The following is a 22,624-nucleotide window of genomic DNA, read 5'->3' on the forward strand; positions in this document are numbered from 1 at the left end:
TGCTTTGAGTCTCTTTCCTGCTTTGACACATACCATGAATTTTTTTATTTTGTTTGACTTTTCTCTAATGTTTGATTTAGGGTGATAAATCTCCCATAGCACATGAGTGGACTTCCCTTTCTATGCAGCTCCGCATGCCACCAAAATCTACTCTTGGGGGGGGGAGGGGAGGAATCCTGTTGTGTGAGTGTTAAGTTTGTTCTTCTGGCTGGGCAAGCCAACTGGCCAACATGGTGGCCAAAGTAGTCTTAGCGTTATGGTTTCTTCACAACCAAATACTCAGTGCAAAATCCTATTTGCAGGCTCATGAAAAGCAACGTAATTCGGTGTGTTAAACCAAACTAAAAGGATTCACCCAAGTTAAAATATTGTGCTGTTTTATTGGTGTAAAAATCACACAATTGCTAGTTCTGATTCTGCTGAGATACATCCATGCAGTTTAACATCTATGATCCCACAGCCAGAATAAGCCATTAAATAGAATATCTGCTGTTAGTCAGCATTAATGCAAATTTACATATGAGATCAAAAGGTGTGTATTATACAATATACAACAAATCCTAATACAGTACATCAACCTGAATAGCAGGATACACTCAGGAAACTGTGTTAATGAAGCTTGTCTGCAAGCCAGAAGAATAAGGCTTGGAGAGATGAAGCAAACCTTTTGAGGAACAAAAAAAAGAGTTGAGGTACTGACACATTTATTGACCATAGTGTGTTACAGTAAAGTCTGTTGGATGTGCCAGTTAATAAAAGGGTAAATGTGCAAAGCATGCAACTACGGGTGGTGTTCAGGAAATGTGCATGGCGGAGAGATCAACACCCAATCCTTTCACAGAAGGGATGCACTTACGTGCATGCTGAAAAATTACAGTCATGAATGGAAACAGTGAAACAAATGTCAAGCTGTGGCCACGTACAAAGTACATAAAGAGGAAAAGACAACCAAATGCATTTGGTATGGCAAGGTAGTATGAAAACAAAAAAGGGTATTTGTGGCACTTGGAAGGCGCAAAATGAATCAAAATGGCTGCCTGAAATTTCAAGATGGATTGCAAAGTGTGACTCGGGAAAGGAAAAACGGATGACCACAGCTGGTTAACCTTCTCTTACACAATCAAAAGAAAGTTGTGTAAAAGCATGTGCTTCTGTGTTTAAAAAGTAGATATCTGGGATGTTTTTTTAGTCATGATCTTTGACATGAAATATAGAAAATTCATAAGGTAATCAAGTTCAGTTTGGGATCTAGGCCACTGAAGCTGTACAAACTTCGCTCCAAATTAAAAATGTGTCCTCCCAACAAAATGGGAAGGTTGGCAGTGCCAATATATAGAACATTCAAGGAAACAATTATTCCATTCTTTGTATTAAAATTATAAAAGTTACTTAAATACAACTGTGGACAGAGGACAAAACAATCACAAAAAAATGTTAAGAGTGCACTGAGCTGAACATATGGGTCTTTAATTAGGCCTTTTACCCAATTTCCCCTTTCAGAGTTAATTAATTCACAGTTAATGGCAATTGGCTTATAAGTGAGAGAAGGGTCGAAGCTGCTCCAGTTGAACTTCCAGCGAAATTCTCTCTTCAAGAACATCCTACAAAGGAAAGATTTGCCATTTATATATAACAGATGAGATACCACGATGAACAAACATACATTTAGTTGCAATGGTTACATTAATCTTTACTATAGGCTAACACAAATGTTTGTAATACGTTAAAACTCTATTACATTCTCAATACTATGTAATAATTTTATATAGCTAGCCTTGGAGAATTCTTCTAAATCTAGATCAACTTATTTTCTGCTGTTTTTAAGGGAAGAAGTGTGCACATGTGTCGGGGGTGGGGGTGGGGGAGAAGACTAAAATAGCAGACACTTGGCTCATATCAGCAACCAATACAAAAACCCTGCCTTTGCTTCATGAAGGAAGCTGCAGAATCACCAAAAGATTGGGTTGGGGTGTGATCAGAAACATGGCCTATGTTGAAAGCTGAGATAAAAGGTTTTTTACTTTGGAAAAGGTGAAGATTACTGCCTTCAAAAGATAATCAATCAAAAGATCTGGTGCAGAAAAAAGGTGTTTAATTTTTTTAAAATGTCATTTACCTTTAATTGCTGCTGTAATTCACTATTCAGTCTGGCCAAAACGGTGTTGGTCTCTTTATTGCGTCTGATTGATGCCTGAATAGCCTTCTTGTCCTTTCCCACCGATCTGAAGAGATAGTTCATGAAACAACTTTCAGAAAGTGCTTATTATTTGTAGAAAATGGCTCAAGAAAGTTGTTCTGAAATCAGTTAATTACTGTACTCAATGCCTTAGTTTCTTTAATGTATTGTTTAGCTGGATGTCAATTAATAAAAATGTGAATTCTGGCATCCTTTCCTGTCAGTGGCTACAGTCTACAACAGAGCTACAACAAACGTTGCATGAACCTAGTGACACTTCCCAGGTTTTCCCTTGCATTGCATCTCAGAACTCTCTTTGAAGTTTCCTTGTGTTTCAAAGCTATTTGAAACTAAGACAGTGCATATAAAGACTATGCTTTTATGCAGGTCCATGGCTTTCTTTACTAGCTTAGAATCAATTAGCATGTTTCCTGCACCGCAGGTTGAACTGAATTCAGCTGTCTTGCAAATTCAAGCTTGTATCCAGAATGGTACATTTCTTTCTGCCAAGCAACCCAGGCCCCACAAAAAGTGCTAGTACTCAATCTGTGTGCAATGCATAATCATCTATTTAGTTTGCATAATATTCTACTTTATTTATGAGCCAAAACAGCCATGCACACAAAAGGGGTGTCACCAGATTCAGAGGAAGCTTTGAATATTTTGGAGGAGGTCAGTAATATACGCCTCCTACAGTTTGCAGAGCTGTGCTGAGATGCTAGGTTTACAATAGCCCTTCACATGTAGTCCAATGTTAATACTGCAGGTCAAAGATGTAGCTGAGGCTGGTTTAAACTCCAAGTCAAAAATGCACCACACTTCTCATGATATAGCAAATTCCCATTACTTAAATTACACCCTTAGAATACCTCCCAGGTCAAATCAAATACTCACTGCATACAGAAACCTCAGCCTTCACTGATTGCATACAATTTAGTTGGACTTTTAAGCTTTCAAGAACTAAAACATTTTTTCACTCGATGCTTTCATGTTTTTCATTCCCATCAGCCATAGGCTCAGGAATCATACACATACCAGGGGTACATTGCAACTTTTTGCTGCATTGTAGCCGCTGGTTTCTTCTATTTCTAAAACGCAAGGCTTCTGAATATTTTTAGCATGGACTGGTTATGAAGCAAAAAGGGAAAAGAGAAGAAAATGGTGACTAGCCTGGGATTAGAACAATAAATAGCAGCCTTTGGGAAGGGAGAGGGAGCTTTATAACGAATTAAATCCAAAGCCCTTGGTCAGCAAAGTAGCCTGACTAGCCCCCCTCGGGTCTCTGATGAACACTGCAGAATGCTAAATTCCCTTGTTTAGTGAAAACCCATGAAATTGTCAAGTGCATGCAGCCATGTTTATAACAAGAGTGTGACAGACTGAACTGTACACCTAATATGGAAATTAGATTCTTGATGCAATTTTAATAAATACAGAGAAAGACATTTCTTGCAGATTGTAACATAATGCAAAATGCTGTGCATCGGAGTTTTCTAAAACTCTATACTGTACTGTGTTTTGGATTCAAGTGTGTTCACAGTGGCTTTACTTAGCATTTCAATGATTCAAATATCATAACTTTGTTACTAATTGTTATATTTTCTATTTAAAATGAAAATGCCTTGGTATCAGAGGTACTTATACACATCTTGGGTTACCTAGGAATAGATGGCTGTGAAGCAAGAACAGCAGCTATGACACCTGTTTTCTGTGTTTGCTCCTCAGCTTCCAGTCTCAGCTCATCTTCTGATTTTGGCCTTCTGCGTATAGGCTTTGGTGGCGGTGCCAGAGGCGTTGTAGCTTTGCCCTGAAAGATTACAGAGGGTATCTTAATACGTACAGCAATAAACTTCACCAGCACTCAGTTTTAATCATTACTAATGACTAGTTAATAAAAAAAAATCCATTTTCATCACCTGCTAACAGAATAATCAAGGTTCCCAACCAATAAACACTTACTTTGGTGGAGTGAAGACGGTGGAATGTAGTTCTGAGGGAACATGCATAGGATCATGTTGTAAGAAGGTGTACTAAGATATGTGAGGATATGTGATTCCACTTGTAATAATAATAATAATAATAATAATAATAATAATAAATTTTTATTTATACCCCGCCCTCCCCAGTCAAAAACCGGGCTCAGGGCGGCTGACACCAACAGAACCACAATAAAACATAAAAACAATTAATTAAAATACAGATTAAAATACAGTATTAAAATTTAAAGTGCAGCCTCATTTCAAGTAGGCCATAAGTGGCTGACACCAACAGAACCACAATAAAACATAAAAACAATTAATTAAAATACAGATTAAAATACAGTATTAAAATTTAAAGTGCAGCCTCATTTCAAGTAGGCCATAAATCCAAGCCATGAGGGAGAAAAACACAGGGGTCAGGCTGAGTCTAACCCAAAGGCCAGGCGGAACAGCTCTGTCTTGCAGGCCCTGCGGAAAGATGACAAATCCCGCAGGGCCCTGGTCTCCTGGGAAAGAGCGTTCCACCAGGTTGGGGCCAGTACTGAAAAGGCCCTGGCTCTAGTAGAGGCCAATCTAGCCATCTTATGACTCGGGATCTCCAGAATATTATTATTTGTGGACCTTAAGGTCCTCCGCGGGGCATACCAGGAGAGGCGGTCCCGTAGGTACGAGGGTCCCAAGTCGCATAGGGCTTTAAAGGTCAAAACCAGCACCTTAAACCTGATCCTGTACTCCACCGGGAGCCAGTGCAGCTGGTAAAGCACTGGATGAATGTGATCCCGCGGCCGGGACCCTGTAAGGAGCCTCGCCGCGGCATTCTGCACCCGCTGGAGTTTCTGGGTCAGCTTTAAGGGCAACCCTGCGTAGAGCGAGTTACAATAGTCAAGCCTGGAGGTGATCGTCGCATGGATCACTGTGGCCAGATCGGGGCGAGAGAGGTAAGGGGCCAACTGCTTGATGCGGCGGAGATGGAAAAATGCCACCTTTGCTGTGGATGCAACCTGCGCCTCCATGGAAAGGGATTGTAGGGATTTTAAGCCTCCTGGAAGCATCACTAGAGAATGGTTAAAGGTAAAGGTAAAGGGACCCCTGACCATTAGGTCCAGTTGCAAAAGACTCTGGGGTTGCGGCGCTCATCTCACTTTACTGGCCGAGGGAACCGGTGTACAGCTTCCGGGTCATGTGGCCAGCATGACTTAGCAGCTTCTGGTGAACCAGAGCAGTGCACGGAAACGCTGTTTACCTTCCCGCCGGAGTGGTACCTATTTATCTGCTTGCACTTTGACATGCTTTCGAACTGCTAGGTTGGCAGGAGCAGGGACCAAACAACGGGAGCTCACCCTGTCACAGGGATTCGAACCGCTGACCTTCTGATCGGCAAGCCCTAGGCTCTATGGTTTAACCCACAACACCACCCATGTCCCTTAGAGAAAGGTTAGGCCTGTTTTAAATGTATATTAAAAAAACCTCCAAGCACTGGCCATTTGGGATTCTGTATGTTCAGTGTCATGCTTAAATTGAATACTGTGCATATGAAGCCGAGGGATCCATAGCCTGGAAACATGCTGTTACACTTGAAGGTATCAGCATTCAGATGTAAAACTCTGTCCATCTGGGGTAATTGAAGAAACAAACACAACTTATCAACTGTGTATTTAAATCTGGGTTACAGATGAGTATCAGCTGCACACCAGACACAGCTTGTTAGGCTTTCTTCGACGTCTGCCTCTTGGGAGAAAAGCAATGACAAACCTAGACAGCATCTTAAAAAGCAGAGACATTGCCTTGCCGACAAAGGTCCGTATAGTTAAAGCTATGGTTTTCCCAGTAGTGATGTATGGAAGTGAGAGCTGGACCATAAAGAAGGCTGGTCGGCAAAGAATTGAATTATGGTGCTGGAGGAGACTTGAGAGTCCCATGGACTGCAAGAAGATCAAACCTATCCATTCTTAAGGAAATCAGCCCTGAGTGCTCACTGGAAGGACAGATCCTGAAGCTGAGGCTCTAGTACTTTGGCCACCTCATGAGAAGAGAAGACACCCTGGAAAAGACCCTGATGTCAGGAAAGATGGAGGGCACAAGGAGAAGGGGACGACAGAGGACGAGATGGTTGGGCAGTGTTCTCGAAGCTACCAACATGAGTTTGACCATACTGCGGGAGGCAGTGGAAGACAGGAGTGCCTGGCGTGCTCTGGTCCATAGCATCACAAAGAGTCGGACACAACTAAACAGCTAAACAACAACAACAACTTGGGGGGGGGGAATCTAAGGTATACCAGTCCTGCTTGTGTGTCATTAGAAGTGTAAAAACTTTCAAAGGAATATGCTAGGAAGAATTTAACATTTCACTCTTCTGATTGTTCCATCAATGCAAGCATATCGGTTTTCCAGATAGAAGAAACCCCCTTCTCTCTCCGCATGCTGTTCTGAGGTTCTTCCAAACCCTCCTAGAGAAAATTGGGGGGACACAGGGGGGGAGGAGAAAGGATAAACCCCAATGGGCAACACAAGTCCTTGTGCAGGGCTTCCGCTGATAGGACTACTTACTGTTTTTGCCCTTTTGTTTACTTATCTTTGCCAGAATACAAAAGGATGAATACAAAGTGGGTAGTGGTTTCTGTAAGAAATTACCCACATTTGTGGCTAAGTTGACCCAGCATGTGACAAATGGGTCAATGTTACGTTTCAATGAGAATGTCAAAGTTCTTCTGCTAGCTCAACCCCTCTATTTCCAAACAAGTACAGGAATCAGACTTGCACCCAAAGGTGCTGTGAAGAATGAAGAGTAAATTGAATGAGGGCTAAAACCATCGTGTTGTGAAGGCTTAGGTCCAAAGGAAATTGATTTTGGTGTGCTTCATCCATGGATGGGGAATCTGCAGCATGAATCAGAGTTGCAACTCAGCACAATAGTGAGAATCAAAAGTGCACACATGCCTGCTCCTCGAATGATGACCATTAACAAATGGTGGCTGAGCCATTACAGAAAGAATTTGTTTCTCATCACCTCAGACACTTGTTTCAATGGAGCTAGTTCACACATTCAGCAAGTGATGCATTATTGTGAGAGATACCTTTGGTTACAGGCAGTTATGTATCTTATCAAGCAGCAAAAACACCGAATGAATATGAAAGTCAGTTATCAACTGAATATTGCTTTATTCAGCCAAATGAAAGTATATTTAATCTACAGCATTAACTCTTATTATATTTTTACATTTATTTCCAACCTTTCTAACCAAGGCATAAAAAAATTCACCACAGCAAAAGAAGCAGCAGTAATATATCATAAAAATGACATCGGCAAGCAGCAATCTGCAATATTATACAGAACAGCCTTTTGTGCAACCACTGCTTTTCAAGAACTGAGCCATGACAGGAGGAACAATCCCAGTCTTACAGGTAACTAGAATCTGTAAAGACTCTATTGGAACATTACAGTCCATTTTAGTTTTTAAAATTTGCCACTACAACATGCTGTTATGAAAATTGCTTTAAGAACCTTGTGACTTTTAGGTAAAATGGAGGGTGCAACCCATTATCAGTAGTAGTAGTAGTAGTAGTAGTAGTAATTTATTATTTATTATTTATACCCCGCCCATCTGGCTGGGTTTTTCCAGACACTCTGGGCGGCTTCCAACTGAATATTAAAAACAGTACAGCATTAATTAAACAGTACTATTAATTAAATTTCTATACTGCCCTTCATCTGAAGATCACAGGGCAGTTTACAAAATAAAACCACAAAAATACATACCATCACCGCCACAACAACAAATACCCCACCCCCAGTTTAAAAGGCCATAGACTGTTTAATTTAAAACAATTTAAAGAATATTATTAGTAAAAGATCTGGGAAAAGAGGTGTCTTTGCCTGGTACCTAAAAATATGTAACAAAGGTGCTAGGCGAGCATTCCACAAGCGGGAAGCCACCACAGAAAATACCTGTTCTTGTGTTGCACATTTTACATACCGTATTTGCAGGCGTACTGGAAACTGTTTTGTCTTCAAGTCTTCCATCACCTTTAGCAACTCTAAGAGGCCCAGCAGAATCAGGTGTTTTTTCTACCTAGAGACAGAAATAACTCAAAAATGCATCATGGCAAGCAAGCAATGATTCAAATAATCTTCAGGTTTGGGGAAGGGTATGAGATCGGACACTTATACTGAGACCAAACGGACACTCTGGAAGCTCACATATAACTACTAAAAGTGAAGCCTTTAACAGCCCGATCACACTGAGAAGTGCCAGAATCCTCAGAAACACTATTGTATGAGGCTTTTATATTTCTTCAAGTGCCAGCTACGCCCTTTCCCAGATAAAACAGGATCACGTGACCAAGATCTGGACACTATCAAGGGTCAACACTACCACATGACTATAACTGGACAGCAATTAACAGATACTTGCAGATAATATACCCAGAAGATATAATGTCTATGCTAACCTGCAAAACCTCTGGTTGTTTCTCAGTTTCATCATCCTCTTCTTCATTTACACCTGATGCAGCAAAAACCTCAAACTGGCTAAAATCTGCAAAGTTTGGCTGTTCTGGTATTTGCTGAGGTGAGGTACTGGTGTGTGCTATTAGACCATCAGCATCTGATGAACGATGACCATGAGCTCCAGCCTACAGGAAGAGAACCAATGCCACACATTATGTTGGTACTTTTAAAAAGTTTACTAATGTAAAAACTCGCTCAAATTAGAAAGTTTGCTTGGATACTAACCAAGTAAACAGACTTCTTTTCTGACCTAAACATTCAAGGGATATTTGAATTAAGGCAAATATTTATAAGATGACAGGGGAGACATTCTGGATAATTTGTCACCATGTAAGAGACATATGTTTATTTTGCTAGTTGTTTTCTTCCACATAAACATATGAGAGATTTTTTTTTTTTTTTGCTGTGGGTGCATGTGGGTTCATGCCACTCAGTGTGACAGCTTGGGTGGGGTGGAGAATAGGGGTAAAATTTGTTAAGCTGCTCGGAAGCCACAGTGAGTGAGTCTGTTGGCACAGAGTGAGGCCATCATTGTCTCTCGCACAAAGGGGTAGTGAAGGGGTGCCCCAGAGGCAAGCTGTGGTGGTAAGGTTATTTGATTGCTTAATTCTTATTAAAATAATTATTAAAATCCTTTTTCCAGAATACCTGGAACATAATGTCCTGTGAAATACGAAAACATGACAGAATGTAGATGAATAGAAACTAAGAATTCAACAAGTGAGAGGCACCTGCTTATGCTTTATAGATGACAATTCCCATAAAAGATTAACAGTATTACAGATAAAATCTAATTATGATGATATCCATAAATTAGCATATACCCTAGAAATCTTTCATTTTCTGGCATGTTTGTGAAAGCAATACATTTCCACCATCCTCTCACAAAAGTATCTCTTTAATTCCTCTCACTGTTCTCAACTTATCTGTTAATTTTTCAGTGAGAGGTATTTGCCATGCCTTGTACCAAGATGTTAAATTTGCTCCTTAAAGGTATTTCCAAAAGGCAGTGATGATTGTACATGCTGTCTCCAGCAGCTAGCCTATTAAAGAAAGGTTTGTGATCAACTCCAGGTTCTTGTTCATAAACAAATTCAGTAAGGCTAATTCCGGGATCTTTGTATTGTGTTGGGGAATGATTTTATCAATCACCTCGTCCCAAAATGTCATTAGGTTATTTTACATGCTTGGATGTTCCATTTTCTTTAGCCACATATTTGGTTAAATTGAAAATTTTAACAGTTGTCCTCACTGCAGCTTAGTTTACCCTGTTTTATGATGGAATTGTTCGGGATATTTATTGGACTTATTTTTGTGGATTCTGTAGTTTTTGTTTCTTATCTTTTGCCTGTACATTTATTTCATTGTTCCCTGTTCTGAGATCGAACTATTCAATGAAGAGGTTATTATTACAATATTATTAACAGAAATCAGAACCACCACTAAAAAGATGCAATTAATTAATAATTCCAACAGAAATAAAAGAATAACCTGTGTGGGTGGAGGTCTTGGAGGCACTGCAGGGGGATAGGCAATCACTCCAGTTTGCTGTTGACCTACAAGGCAGTAATATTTAGAAGAGAACACTAAATATGTTTTCAGCTGTGTTAACAACTTTTGTGTAAGTGCTTTAAAACAAGCAGTTGTTTGGCTATAAGCAGGGTCAAGCTTCAGCAGTAACTTCTTGTTGTATTTTAATTGTTACATGGCTCAAGGGGCTCAGCAAGTTCCAAAACCTAGGCCTTCAGGCAAGTTTCTTGACTCATAAAATTCCTACAGATTAGCCTATGTAATCTTGATCATGCAGGCTGCAATCCTATGAACGCTGACTCAGCAGTAAACCCCAATGAACTCAAGGGGTCTCACTTCTGAGCAAACATGTATAGGATGGTGTGCCTCAAGCAGAAAGAAGAAGAAAGTAAGGCACGTTTTAACGAACTAGCCAAAGCTCCAGATGATTCCCGCAAACAAAGCAAGACAGGAGCTGATAGGAGAGAGATCTAAATCTTCAGGTAGGTTTTCTGCTGAAATGTATTGTGAAAATCTCTCTTGTGCAACATGTTCCCATTAATAATTATATTTTACGACACAAATATTAACACGGTCCTCCACCCGAGATTGCAAACATGACCGAAACAAACACTTCCCAACTGTCCCAATGTCATGAACATTCCGTACCGTTCTAAACAGAAAGGAGAACTACCCAAGTGACCCTGAACTTGATTTAAGAATGAATAAAATAAACTGACCTTATAAAAGAATCTGAACTATGCCCACCTGGAGTAATAGTGAAGGTTCTGTTCATATCCAAAGATGATGATCTTGAGTGCGACGGGTGAGGCCTTGGTGGTGGTGGTGGAGGAGCTGTATTGTCGGGAGACGTTCCTGAATGTGATCTGAAAAACAATGGAACTACAGAAATTCTATTGCAAACTGTAGTTCATGAATCCCATATAGTCATCAGAACACAGCAACTGTTTCCTTACCAGTAAAATTTGCTCTTACATCTAAACTTTAACTACTGAAGTACTGAGTTGTGATCTGCCAGCCATGATACAATGAAGATACCTGCACTTGTAGATTAAGATCAGCTAGACTGGGGAAGTCACCTTGTTCAAATTATAGGGCCTGTTTTCTGCATGGATCTATCAAGCCAGCTTGAAAATGGATAGCCTATTGTTTCCAGAGAAAAAGTTTCTACTCTAAAATGAGACAAGCTCCTTTTTCACCGAAAGAATAAAAAGAACACAGTCATCCTTGTATAAATGCTTAAGAATATGTACATGTGGCAATACCGGGAAATAGTTTTATATCATTAGATATTTCTGCATTCTGGAAAATTCAGCTCCACTGCCATTGCAATTTACAGGTTTGCATCACAATGCTGGAGACTAGAAGTTTGCTAAACAGCACACACACGTATTTCCAATGTTCTAATAGCACCCTATGGATCTGACCTGAGGGCTTTATGTTGCCCATCCTCACTTCAGGCTGCAGAATGGAGGAAAGGAAATCTTATTCTATGACTGACAAATAGACAGTTAAACAATGGTGGTAAGGGAATACAGCTTGCAGTAGTGCTTAAATACTTTGAGAATATATTCTTGGAGCCAGGAAAAGACACAAGACAAAAACAGTTGTGTCAAGTGGCATTGTAGATGATAATTATGTATAACAGAACACCACCACTGAATGAGACCATCACTGAAGCACCACCCTACACCCTTTTTATTCTTGAACTCAGTGCACTTTTCTGTGAGCGTTTTAACACTAAGTGCTCGTTAAATTTACGGACTGCTATACCACCAAATAAACACTTAGGACAGGCATAGCCAAACTTGGCCCTCCAGATGTTTTGGGACTACAATTCCCATCATCCCTGATCACTGGTCCTGTCAGCTAGGGATGATGGGAGTTGTAGTCCCAAAACATCTGGAGGGCCGAGCTTGGCCACGCCTGACTTAGGAAGTGATGGAGCAGCTCTTTGTGTCAACACAAATACACACAAAAAGACCAATCAGGAAATTGACTCCTTCTAGAATTATGAATTTCTTTTAGAGATTACCAGGCTGTGTTTTTGGGGGGGCAAATTGTGGAATAGGAGCTGGGTACTTTACCCTTGGATAGGAGTTGCTACTTTAATGTCTTTCATTTTTAAGCATCTAATTACCGTTGTCTTGTTACAGTGCTTCCAATAGGTTCTGGGTCAGAAGTAAAGGAATCTGAGCTGCTGTAACCATCTGCTGATATAAGAAAAAGAAAATCATACATTGCTTGTTTTGATTATTCCACAGAATAATCTTACAGAGTAAAACTTTCAAGTGGCTTTTCTATAAATAAGGTATATTGGTCATAAGTGACACAAAACTGATAAGCAAAACAAGTTTCCACACCAGAATCTTCCTACAATGGATCTGGCCTCTTCACATATATTAGATCATATCCCTTTACTCTGGAATGATCAACAATACCTTCTAACCCAGGGGTTGTACTGCAAAAATGTACTTTACTATTTCCACCACTTTGACTGAAGATCTGAGAAATTATATAGGTCTGCATGGATTCCAACTAGCTAGCAGCTACCAGACACAATTCCTTAAAGTATGTGTAAAGAGGTCTAAGAGGGCATCGGAGTGGCCAGAGTGTGTTAAAGAATAAGACATCTGAATCCCCAACTCTGAAGGATGCTTCACATATTTCCTTTTTCAAACACAAAGGAAATGTGCATTTTAAAGGGTTTTCCACTTCACATAGATGGACAGAGTAGCTGCTGAATGTACTACTTCCCCCAATCTTGAACTTGGTATTGGGTTACAGTTAGTTACCATAACTATTTGCAATGAAATGGAATAGGCTGACACCCTACTAGGAAAGAAAACATTGATACTTGCCAACTGTATTTCCTCCTACAAATTTTGCAGATGAACTCATTTTACTTTCTTCTACAAGATCAGGTGATTTTACAAGTAAAGGACTCGTGGGATTTGTGTGATCTAAAAAGGAATAAAATAGATATTTAATTAGTAACAATAAATTAGTCCAGCTCTCTTCTGATGGTAAATTTCACCTAATGCTCAAAGTCTGACACCATAGTAATATGTCAAAATTAAAATTCTAAACAGCTAAGATCATAACTTGCATTTCTGGCCACGCATGCGTATATGTGGATATCAACTCCCCACTCCATGTGCATCATATAACACACCAATCCCCAGGAACAGATTTTGGGGGAATGCAAAGGAAAGGGAAGACTGAAAAGCCAAAATTACATGAACAGGATCTCTGTTCCTTTTAGAGATAGAAAAAGCATTTTTTAAATTACTAGTTTAATGGGCACTCATCAAAACATGCTTTTGAGTAGCTTATAAAAGCATAAGTAATACACAATATTAAAACACAAGACAATAATTTTAAGAACATCAAAACTGCTCAAATGCAACATAAAATGATATCATTCAAGTCTATTATTTGTAGGGGTTTAAAAGTCTGTATTATAGAAAAATGGCATAAGAAGCCACAAATACATTTTTTAAATTCAAGCACCCTCATTAATCCATGTACTTGTTGTTGTCTGCATTGTCTTACAGTATTTTTATACAGTACCGCCACTTCTATATAGAGCTCTACCCAATGCCACCCCCCTTTGCAATTTTAGCTTCTCAACAAACGTGCAAGCTAAATCAGGCTAGAAAAGTGTGGCCTGGTTGAGATGTACATGAACAAGACTTGATCCTGTCAACAACCTGCTCCCTTTTCCTCCTCCAGTGGGGTCCCTATACTGTGCTTAATCTTGACTATGAAAGCCAGATTCACAAACCATGGATTGGAGGTTGTTTGTTTCAACAAACTAGTTTTTCCCAATTCAGATGTAACAAATTGCAGATAGTCAAAACCAGAAGCTGAACCTTCTGATCTCCTCGTGGCCATACCAGAGAAGAAGTTGGGGGAGCCGATGAGCCCTAGCCTCATTCACACAATTAAATGTGGCTAGTGAATGGCTTGTTTCTTGGTTTAGCATTTCATGTGAATGAGACAGTGTAATAACTGAATAGGATAAAACTATTAATGGCTTCAAGAACCCCATAGTGACAATATCAATGGTTAAAAAAATGAATACATTGTTTGATAGCCTTTCAATAACTAATTACGTTTGTGAAAATTAATGTTTAGCTACGTAGAGGTACCACTTAACAACTTACCATTTCCAGTTCTTTTAAGTTCCATTTCTTGCAAATGAATTTTGCTTGGAGTCATTCTAATAGGAACAGGATGAACAATAGCAGTATCCTAAGACAAAGAGGTAAAAATTTAACTTAGCTTAGTATAATTAATTGGTCTAAAGTTGATAGCTTAATCAAAAGTTTCATTAAAAACCTTGAATACTAAAATAAACTCTGTTGCAACTTTGTTGTGATACTCAAAACAGTACATGACAGCTCTTTCACTAGCAAAGTACACGGAAGCATATCATTTGCTTATCTGCATTGGGCAGATCATCACTGGATCAAAGCTTAGTGGCTGCCCCTGTTAAACAAACACTTTTAGCAGTTTGCACACAACATTCTGCTTGCACAAGGTTACATGTGTTTCTAAATAATTTGTTCAGGAGATCATGTGCCTTAATTTGTAGCAATTTACACCGTGAGGTACCAATACGACCTGGTGTATAAGACGACCCCCGACTTTTGAGAAGATTTTCCTGGGTTAAATAGTAGGAATATACAGTATATATGGCAGCTAGACCACACTGTGCTGCACACTGCTTTTGTTGTACAGCAGTACATGTAACAGGGCTGGTTAAGATTCTGCTGGATCAAGGCAAAGGTCCATCATTCTACTCTCACTATGGCTAGCCAGATGTCCATAGAAAACTGGCAAGCAGGATGCAAGTGCGACAGCACTTCACTTCTGGCCCTCCAAGAAAAACCATGGATCTAGAAAAGCTGTCATCCCATCCACCTGCTGCATGCCACCTGCCAGGATGCTTCACAGCCCACCCCATATTACCTACTGTTCAGCTTTTGCACGCGCAAAGAAAAAATTCTGTGCCTTTAGTACAGTGTTTCTAAAACAGTGAGACAAGTCACATGGGAGAATGCAGTTCTATTGAAGGAGACCCTACAGCACACACAGATTTTCCTCTCATCAGATTTAACTTACCAACTACGGAAACTGCAGACAGGAAGAGAATATACAGGAGCCCTTCCCTACTCCTGGCTGGTTTGAGGAAGAGCCAGAGATGTTCCTTTCTAGTGCTTTGCTCTGGCAGTGTGGGAGTCATTCACAAAGCAGTGAATGAAGATTATGCACCATCACATGCCCAATACATGGCTCTCAGTGGGATGGGGTAGATGAGGGCAGAGTATGTTTGTTAGAGGACCTGGAATTAAAAACTGTGAGAAACACCACACTAGGGAGAATGAAGGATGTATAAATGACTTGGGCAAATTTTCACATATGGGCCATTATACAGACAAGGAACGCCTGTTGCCTTGGTGTTGTCCAGAGTGGACAGTGGTTGTGTTCATGAAAGCAGTGACATGTACTTAGGAGAAGTAGAAAAACGAAGATTAGCAAATGCGATTACATGGTATCTATAAAAAAGGGCTTTGTATGTGGGCTTTGGGATAAAAGGACTGGATCTGCATGTGACTTTGGCTGTCCTTGTTCAAACTGGTCTTTGGCAAGTTACCATACTTATTTTCTAATTTCAATCCTGTTTTTCAGCATAAGGCAGCTAAAAGGTGTCACAGCCATAATGGATAAGAATTTCAACACACTCTGTACACATACTTCAAAAAAATGAAGACTGCATTTTATTTCTTGAACTCATAAAATGTTCTATAGTTAAACTTGAATCATACTGCATACATATGATTCCTCCAATAAATTTTAAAGCAGGTAAAATTTATGACTTCTGCCACCATTTCCCACCAAGCTTTGTAGAATCATGCATTAACAGGCAAGATACAATTAATGAAAATTCAGAGTTAATAAAATTAATTTCAAACAAGCAAGCTAAGTGATTGACTTACAGGATCAGCTGGTGCAATGTTAGAATCAAATTGGGTCAGAGTTTGTGAGCTTGAGGAGCGTTCACTAAATGTCTCCCACTGCTGGACAGACAGAGGAGAGACAAGTCAGCATGAGAGATGGAGTAAAGGTTTCCTGGAGAAGATTTAAGGTAGTTCAGAGGTTGCAATGGCAGTTGTTTTATTTGCAAAAACTGTCAACACACACATTTTTAAAATGTATTTTGAGCTTCATCCTTCCGGCTTCTCAATGCTACCAAGAATTTAACTGTCAAGTATTGCATTGGGTATGAGCAAATCAAGAGATTTCCCTTCTGTGAAAGTAAGTGTATACGTTTTAACAACAAAATCAAGCTACTGACAATGGAAACCTCTTATAATGTTCGATCATGCTGTATGTGTAAATACAATGGGCAGCATTCAGCTAACATATCCATGTCAGTGCAATGATTTCCACTTGTGCAGTGGGAATTCCCTTCCCCTTCCCCATCCCATGCCATCCTAAAAATTTCTACAGAAGGTTGCGAAATGCGGGGGGTCAAGTTGGTGGAGGGATGTTTCATTGCACAAACAAAATTCCTTGCACTGATGGAATATTCACATAGTGCTACTTTGGATATACCGGTAACCCTATGTACTCCACTTTTCCTGGGTATTCGTACATTTTTTAAATTTTTACCTCAAAATAAATCAGGAATAAATGCTATAGATAACACGTTTACAAAATTACCAACAACATGCCAATGCAATCCCCGAAGCAATCCTCAAAAATGTTTCTAATCTGGGTACATTTTATACCAGTGTAGAAATATTTAATTTATAATTGAAACAATGCTAAGGATTAGACGTTCAAACTCGGTAAATCAATAGGGAAGTCCACCTTGGCAATCATTTCAACAAGATACAGGACATGCTCTGGCATAATACACAACTGCCAAGTTGGTTTTTCATGCTAAGAAAAGAAAAAAAAGACATGGACACAATAGCAATAACCAGGCATCAAAGAAATTAAGATTTGATGTAGGATTTGAAAGGCAGATTACTTCGTAGAAGATCAGTGTTAATGTATCTCACATTAGTGGAATGGTGAGTAACTTATTAGTCAAACCAAAACACTTCAAACTTCCCATCATAAGAAATAATATTTCCAGATACAGAAATATTATGCTCCATTTAGAAAAACACACTTTATGAAAACTTTTATACCCTAAGAATATGAATATTAGATACTAGTGTCATTCAGCCCGTTAAGTAAACGGGCGCTAGCCGGGCGGGAACGGAGGGGAAGCCCTGGGACTGCGCAGGTCTCCGCCTCCACCGGCGGGGATGTGCGTCGAAGGCCCCAGGCTCCCCCTGGATGGTTTGCTGTGGCAGCGGGCGGGCGGTTTGTGTGTGTGCGCGTGCGAGAAAGAAAAGCGAGCAGGGCTTCTCTGGGACGCGCTGCCTGCGCGAGCGAAGGGGAAAAGAAGCAGCCGTGAGAGGGGAAAGTTGCGGCTGCGCTTCCCTCCAGTCAAGCGGGGAGTGGCGGCCAGAGCTTGAAGGGCGGGAGGGCGAGGGAGCGAAGGAGGCAGGCAGGAGGTCCGACATGGGGCAACTTCCCCTTCCCCTCAGAGTCGGACTCCCCCCCCCCAAACCGTCACCAATTTCCCTCACAATTTTGTCTCCTTTCTTCTTCGGACACTACCCCCCCTTCTCATAACTCCACCTTTCTTTACTTTTTCTTGAGGGGGAAATCCCCAATGGTGCCTTCCATTATGTCAACACTGTTCAGAAGGGTGGGGGGTGGGGAGAGCGCGCGCAGCTGAGCGCAGTGAGGGAAGGCCGCGGCCCCGCCGCTCCTCTCACGGGCCAGGGAGGGTTGTCAGGAGGAGGAGGAGGCGGACCAAGATGGCTGCATTGAGCTCCGGGGCCGCCGTGGCTGCGGGAGCCGGACCGGGCCAAGGATTTACCTCACGCCGGGTGAGGGGAGGGGTTGGGATGCGGCGATGGGGTGGGGAACAGCGGCGGTGGGGACGCAAACGCACACGCTCCATCACACGCTCGCGTCACAATCCCTCGCGGTCCCTTTCCCTCTTCTCCTCGCGCTGTTAGTCAGGAGGCCAGGCGCGGAACGGCGGTTTGGAGGGGAAGCCGTTGAGGGAGAGAGAACCACATTCTCCCCCCCCCCGGCTCGAGGGTGCGAGTGAGTGCGCGGGGACGGGGAGCGCGCGGAGGCAGAGGGTTGAGGGGGGGGAGAGCGTGCATGTGTTTGCGTCCAGTCTCTGCGTCCAATCCCTGTGTCCGTGGGGCACATGCACAGTTGCGCGGACACAGGGACTGGACGCAGAGACACAGGGACTTTATTATATAGGACAATGACTGTAATCCATTATAACTAGACATGTTTCCTCAAAAGCGGTTCCCCATACTGCATGTGGGCTGTTTGTGATATGGCATGGAGATTAGAAGTTACCACCAGGCTAACAGAATTCCTTGGAATGAACCTTAAGCAGCTGTTTAGATTCTACCCAAGATAATGCCTGATGTTATCAGGGATTTAAATCTTAATGCTTTCTGTTGATGGCTGCTAAATGCCACATCATCATCCTGCTTGTGACTTATGTCAGTACCTGGCAATCAATTCAGGAACCTAAAAAACAACAACCAGAATGTTTCCTACCTAAGAAGGGAAATCTAGTGGAGGAGCTCTGTTACTTGAATTACCTGTGGGGCCACTTCTGTCACTCATCGTCATCCCTTGTTGACCCTGATTCTGGCTCTTGTACTGACTTCTAGTATGTACAGTATTATATTCTCAGGCCCTAACCCTGCCTGATACTGCAGATACTTGTAGAGTGACAATTAATAAGTTCTTGTCATTAACTGCTACACCTTTTTAAGTGGACAATGAAATGGTTTATAAAAGGAACCTTAAATTGTAATGTTACTGAAAATATTCTCACACTGATTCAACTTACTTTGCTACATATTTTAGAGCAGGCATCCCCAAACTCCCCCCCCCAGATGTTTTGGACTACAATTCCCACCATCCCTGACCACTGGTCCTGTTAGCTAGGGATCATGGGAGTTGTAGGCCAAAACATCTGGAGGGCCACAGTTTGGGGATGCCTGTTTTAGAGCATTGTACTTCACAAAAATTTAATCTAGTTAATTGAAGAGTACCGTAAGTTACTGAGTATTATAAATTATAAGTGAGACAATAGGACAATCTTTGTTATCCTAAAATGCCAGACAGATTAGCATGTTGGACAGTAGATATATTTTAAATAAAATAAAATAAATCAAATCGACAACCCTAGAGACAGTTCCAATATGAAGTGTGAAGATTCCTCAAGAAGACCTAACTGTTAAAAACAGTGTAAGAATTTGGCACAAATTAACTTTCCAAGTAGGTAGGTGAGTGTGGGGATGACAGCATCTTTAAATACAATCTCCACATAAGCCCCAACAAACCAAACTATTCAAAGAAAGGCAAGTGAAATTGTATTCTGAAAATTGGATATGTTTCCCAAATAAGCAAAACAATGCAAAAGAAGATTAAACATGATTAAACAAGAAGATTAAACAAGATTTAGCAAGTATTTGAACCAGATACATTTATACATTGTACATAAAAACTCAACTGGCCTTAAGTCTGCCATGAAATGTAAACATATTGAATTTCCTACAGAATTGTTTACACTTTGATTTGGCAGCATAGAGGATTAATAATTCAAAAGAATCACAGTGCTAAGTGCTGTCCTAGAACTTTTGGAAATATAACCCAATACACATTAGTCTTAGTAGTAAATTTTCAAGCATTCTATATTACTTTCAGTTAAAAAAAATACACTAACCCATTTTTGTTTCTCTTCTCATTCACATACGGTACCTCTAATCTCTTGATTACAAGGCAACACCTTTCAATTCATTTTCTTAAGAGGATTTTTTAAAATAACAAAATAGTATATCAATTGTGTGAAATAAATAGCTAAATAAAAATTATATTCCTGGGTATTTTTGCTCATTCCTCACCTCTAGGCTTCTAACTTCAGAGGAACCTTGTCATGCCAATTACTATTGGATGCCTGAAGAGTTACATATACAACAATTTAGGAATTGCCTTGTATGTTTCAACCAAGAAAATGTAGTTTAGGGTCTGATGGAACAACAGAAGCCTCTGAAAGCTCACAACTGCAGTGTGAAAATAATGGCCATCTCTGGTTTGACACCAGTAACATGCAATTAGAGGCATGCTACCTCAAATACATTCCAAAAGCAACTATTTTGCCTAATAGCCATTAAGACATCTACCCGTCCAATAATATGGCAAGCCTTTAAAAATTTCGCCTGTTATTGTTAATTATTACCCTTTGCAATAAACAATGCAATAATTATCCATACCAAGCAAATCAATAGTAATTTTTGGTCGTTCTTTGAATCAAAATTTCCCTGTAATTATGATTATTAATTGAGGCAGCATAGCATAGTAAATGGTAACTGATATTTCTGCTGTTAGAATATGTATTTTTTACCTAGTGAATTTTACTCAAGTCTTCTAAATATAATCTAATTACTCATCTCCTTAATATGTGATGGGAGGGCATTCTACAGGGTGGGTGCCACTACCGAGAAGGCCTGGCTCCCTGTAGCTTTACTTCTCACAGCCTAAAAGGCGGCCTGGCTTACAACAGATCTTGACAGTGCAAAACTTGCCTATGTTTTCAGGACGTTCAGGAGGATAGTTTGGAGAACTTGAGATCCTCCTGAAAGACCTGTTCCAATCTTGGTCTTCTGCACAGGCAATGTTACTATCAAGAAATTATGCCATCAAAGTAACAATAGGCCTAATGCTGAATAGAGGACATATCACCGATGAAACAGTCCACCTTTAATGATTAAGAGGAAGTATAAATTAATAATTAAATGTTTGAGCACCTGTTGACAATTTCAAAATATACCCTTATGTATTATGGCTTAGGATCAAGGCCATATGTTTCTGCTCAGTTTATGCAGTGAACACTCAAAATGAGGTAGATAAGCCAGTTTTTATGGCACAGTGGCATCTAGTTCATATTATGTCATACATTAGATTTTAAAATAAGAAACTTTCAAAGATACTGTTTGCTAACCTCACTGCTTTGATTCATCTCGGGCCATGTTTGATTTAGTGATGGCATTGACGGTGATTTGCTTGGAGGTGCTTCTGCTGGTGAACTTGTATAACCTACCTCACCAGACTGATCCCCTGCTTCTGAAACAGGAACCACTATGAAAGTCAAGCACAATCGTGTGTTAATGTCTTAATTAGGTTTCAATTCAAATCTTTACTAACCATAATTTGTTCTTTATATCAATCTCACTTATTACAGAAGCTTGCTTGTAACACAAGGTTATCTATGCACATTTACAAAATATATACTCTGCAGCAGTGAGAATTTAAAAATTATAGGCCTCAAGGAATGTAACACTATTCTATTTTAAAAGGTTTTTCTAGGGACACTCTTGCAATTTAAATTAATGAGACACAGATACTGAAATAAGAAATCACAAGTTTGAAAACGGGATTTACAAAGACTGGAGGAAGTTCCAATCTCGCTTCTCCTACAGAGGTTGGGAGAGGTGCTAGAGTCTCTTCTAGTAATAGACCCTCATGGAAATTCAATTCCAAAAGGTCCCAACCTTCAAGGACAGCCCTTGGGATGTCAGCAATCATACTAAAATCTCAGACAGGAACATTAATATAGTTTTTATTAACTTATTTGTGGAATCATAGGGATTTCATATATTACTTTTGGGTACATGAGTTTGCTAAGATCAAACACCCTTGAATATGTTTACTTATAGTTTCCAAAGAAATAGAGCCATCTGTCCTTGGCTACAAAAATATAGTTGCTAGCTTGAAGCATCATAGTGCAAGTTCAGTCCATTCTAACTTTTCTCACCATCTCTCACCACATTTTCAATCGTGACTCTAAAACCGTGACTCACAATACACAGAACCACCCCAAGAATAAGAAATTGCTTCCTTATTAACAGGCTTTTGTGTTGTACTCAGCTAACTTTTATTCAATGCAGACCCACTGAAATTAATTATCATGACTAGTTTAAGTCCATTAATTTCAATGAATCTACTCTGAGTCAACCTTAAATTAGTACAATTACACTGTAAAATTTATGTTGTCTAATGACATCCTACTTTTAACAGTAGTTTCAAAGGAACAAAACTCTATAGAAGAAAGGAAATACCTGCTGAGTCCTCCAAATCAATCAGTTTGGGCATTAAACTTTCAGGCAGTTTCTCAGGCAAGTCATAGCCATTCTTCCTAGCAACTACTAGATGGAAAGCAGCACAGAATTCATCCAGTGTTAATGCACCATCTTTATCAAAATCCGACAGCTCCCTGAAAGGCGAGGGAAAGTATTACTTCTAAACTATGTTTCTATTGAA

At 40.1% G+C, this 22,624-nt stretch overlaps 1 protein-coding gene across 5 annotated transcripts in view; it reads right to left on the reverse strand.

The window, feature by feature from the left end:
* Positions 1 to 54: 54 nt before the first annotated feature.
* REPS1 (RALBP1 associated Eps domain containing 1) overlaps positions 55 to 22,624 on the reverse strand; it is a 44,345-nt gene continuing 21,775 nt past the window's right edge. For 2 of the 5 annotated variants that reach the window (XM_035108863.2, XM_060272723.1), the window contains exons 8-20: positions 22,423 to 22,577; positions 21,306 to 21,442; positions 16,198 to 16,278; positions 14,362 to 14,449; positions 13,054 to 13,155; positions 12,333 to 12,405; positions 10,940 to 11,058; positions 10,154 to 10,218; positions 8,605 to 8,787; positions 8,130 to 8,225; positions 3,835 to 3,983; positions 2,117 to 2,222; positions 55 to 1,601 (exon numbers count right to left, since the gene is read on the reverse strand). In XM_035108863.2, coding sequence (XP_034964754.2) covers positions 1,533 to 1,601; positions 2,117 to 2,222; positions 3,835 to 3,983; positions 8,130 to 8,225; positions 8,605 to 8,787; positions 10,154 to 10,218; positions 10,940 to 11,058; positions 12,333 to 12,405; positions 13,054 to 13,155; positions 14,362 to 14,449; positions 16,198 to 16,278; positions 21,306 to 21,442; positions 22,423 to 22,577 — 1,423 coding nt within the window. In that variant the 3' untranslated portion in view covers positions 55 to 1,532. The remainder of the gene's footprint in view (positions 1,602 to 2,116; positions 2,223 to 3,834; positions 3,984 to 8,129; positions 8,226 to 8,604; positions 8,788 to 10,153; positions 10,219 to 10,939; positions 11,059 to 12,332; positions 12,406 to 13,053; positions 13,156 to 14,361; positions 14,450 to 16,197; positions 16,279 to 21,305; positions 21,443 to 22,422; positions 22,578 to 22,624) is intronic. The other 3 variants (XM_060272722.1, XM_060272724.1, XM_060272725.1) reach the window with 3 other exon arrangements.

This window comes from Zootoca vivipara, chromosome 3, assembly GCF_963506605.1.
Source record: "Zootoca vivipara chromosome 3, rZooViv1.1, whole genome shotgun sequence".
Lineage (NCBI taxonomy): Eukaryota > Metazoa > Chordata > Lepidosauria > Squamata > Lacertidae > Zootoca > Zootoca vivipara.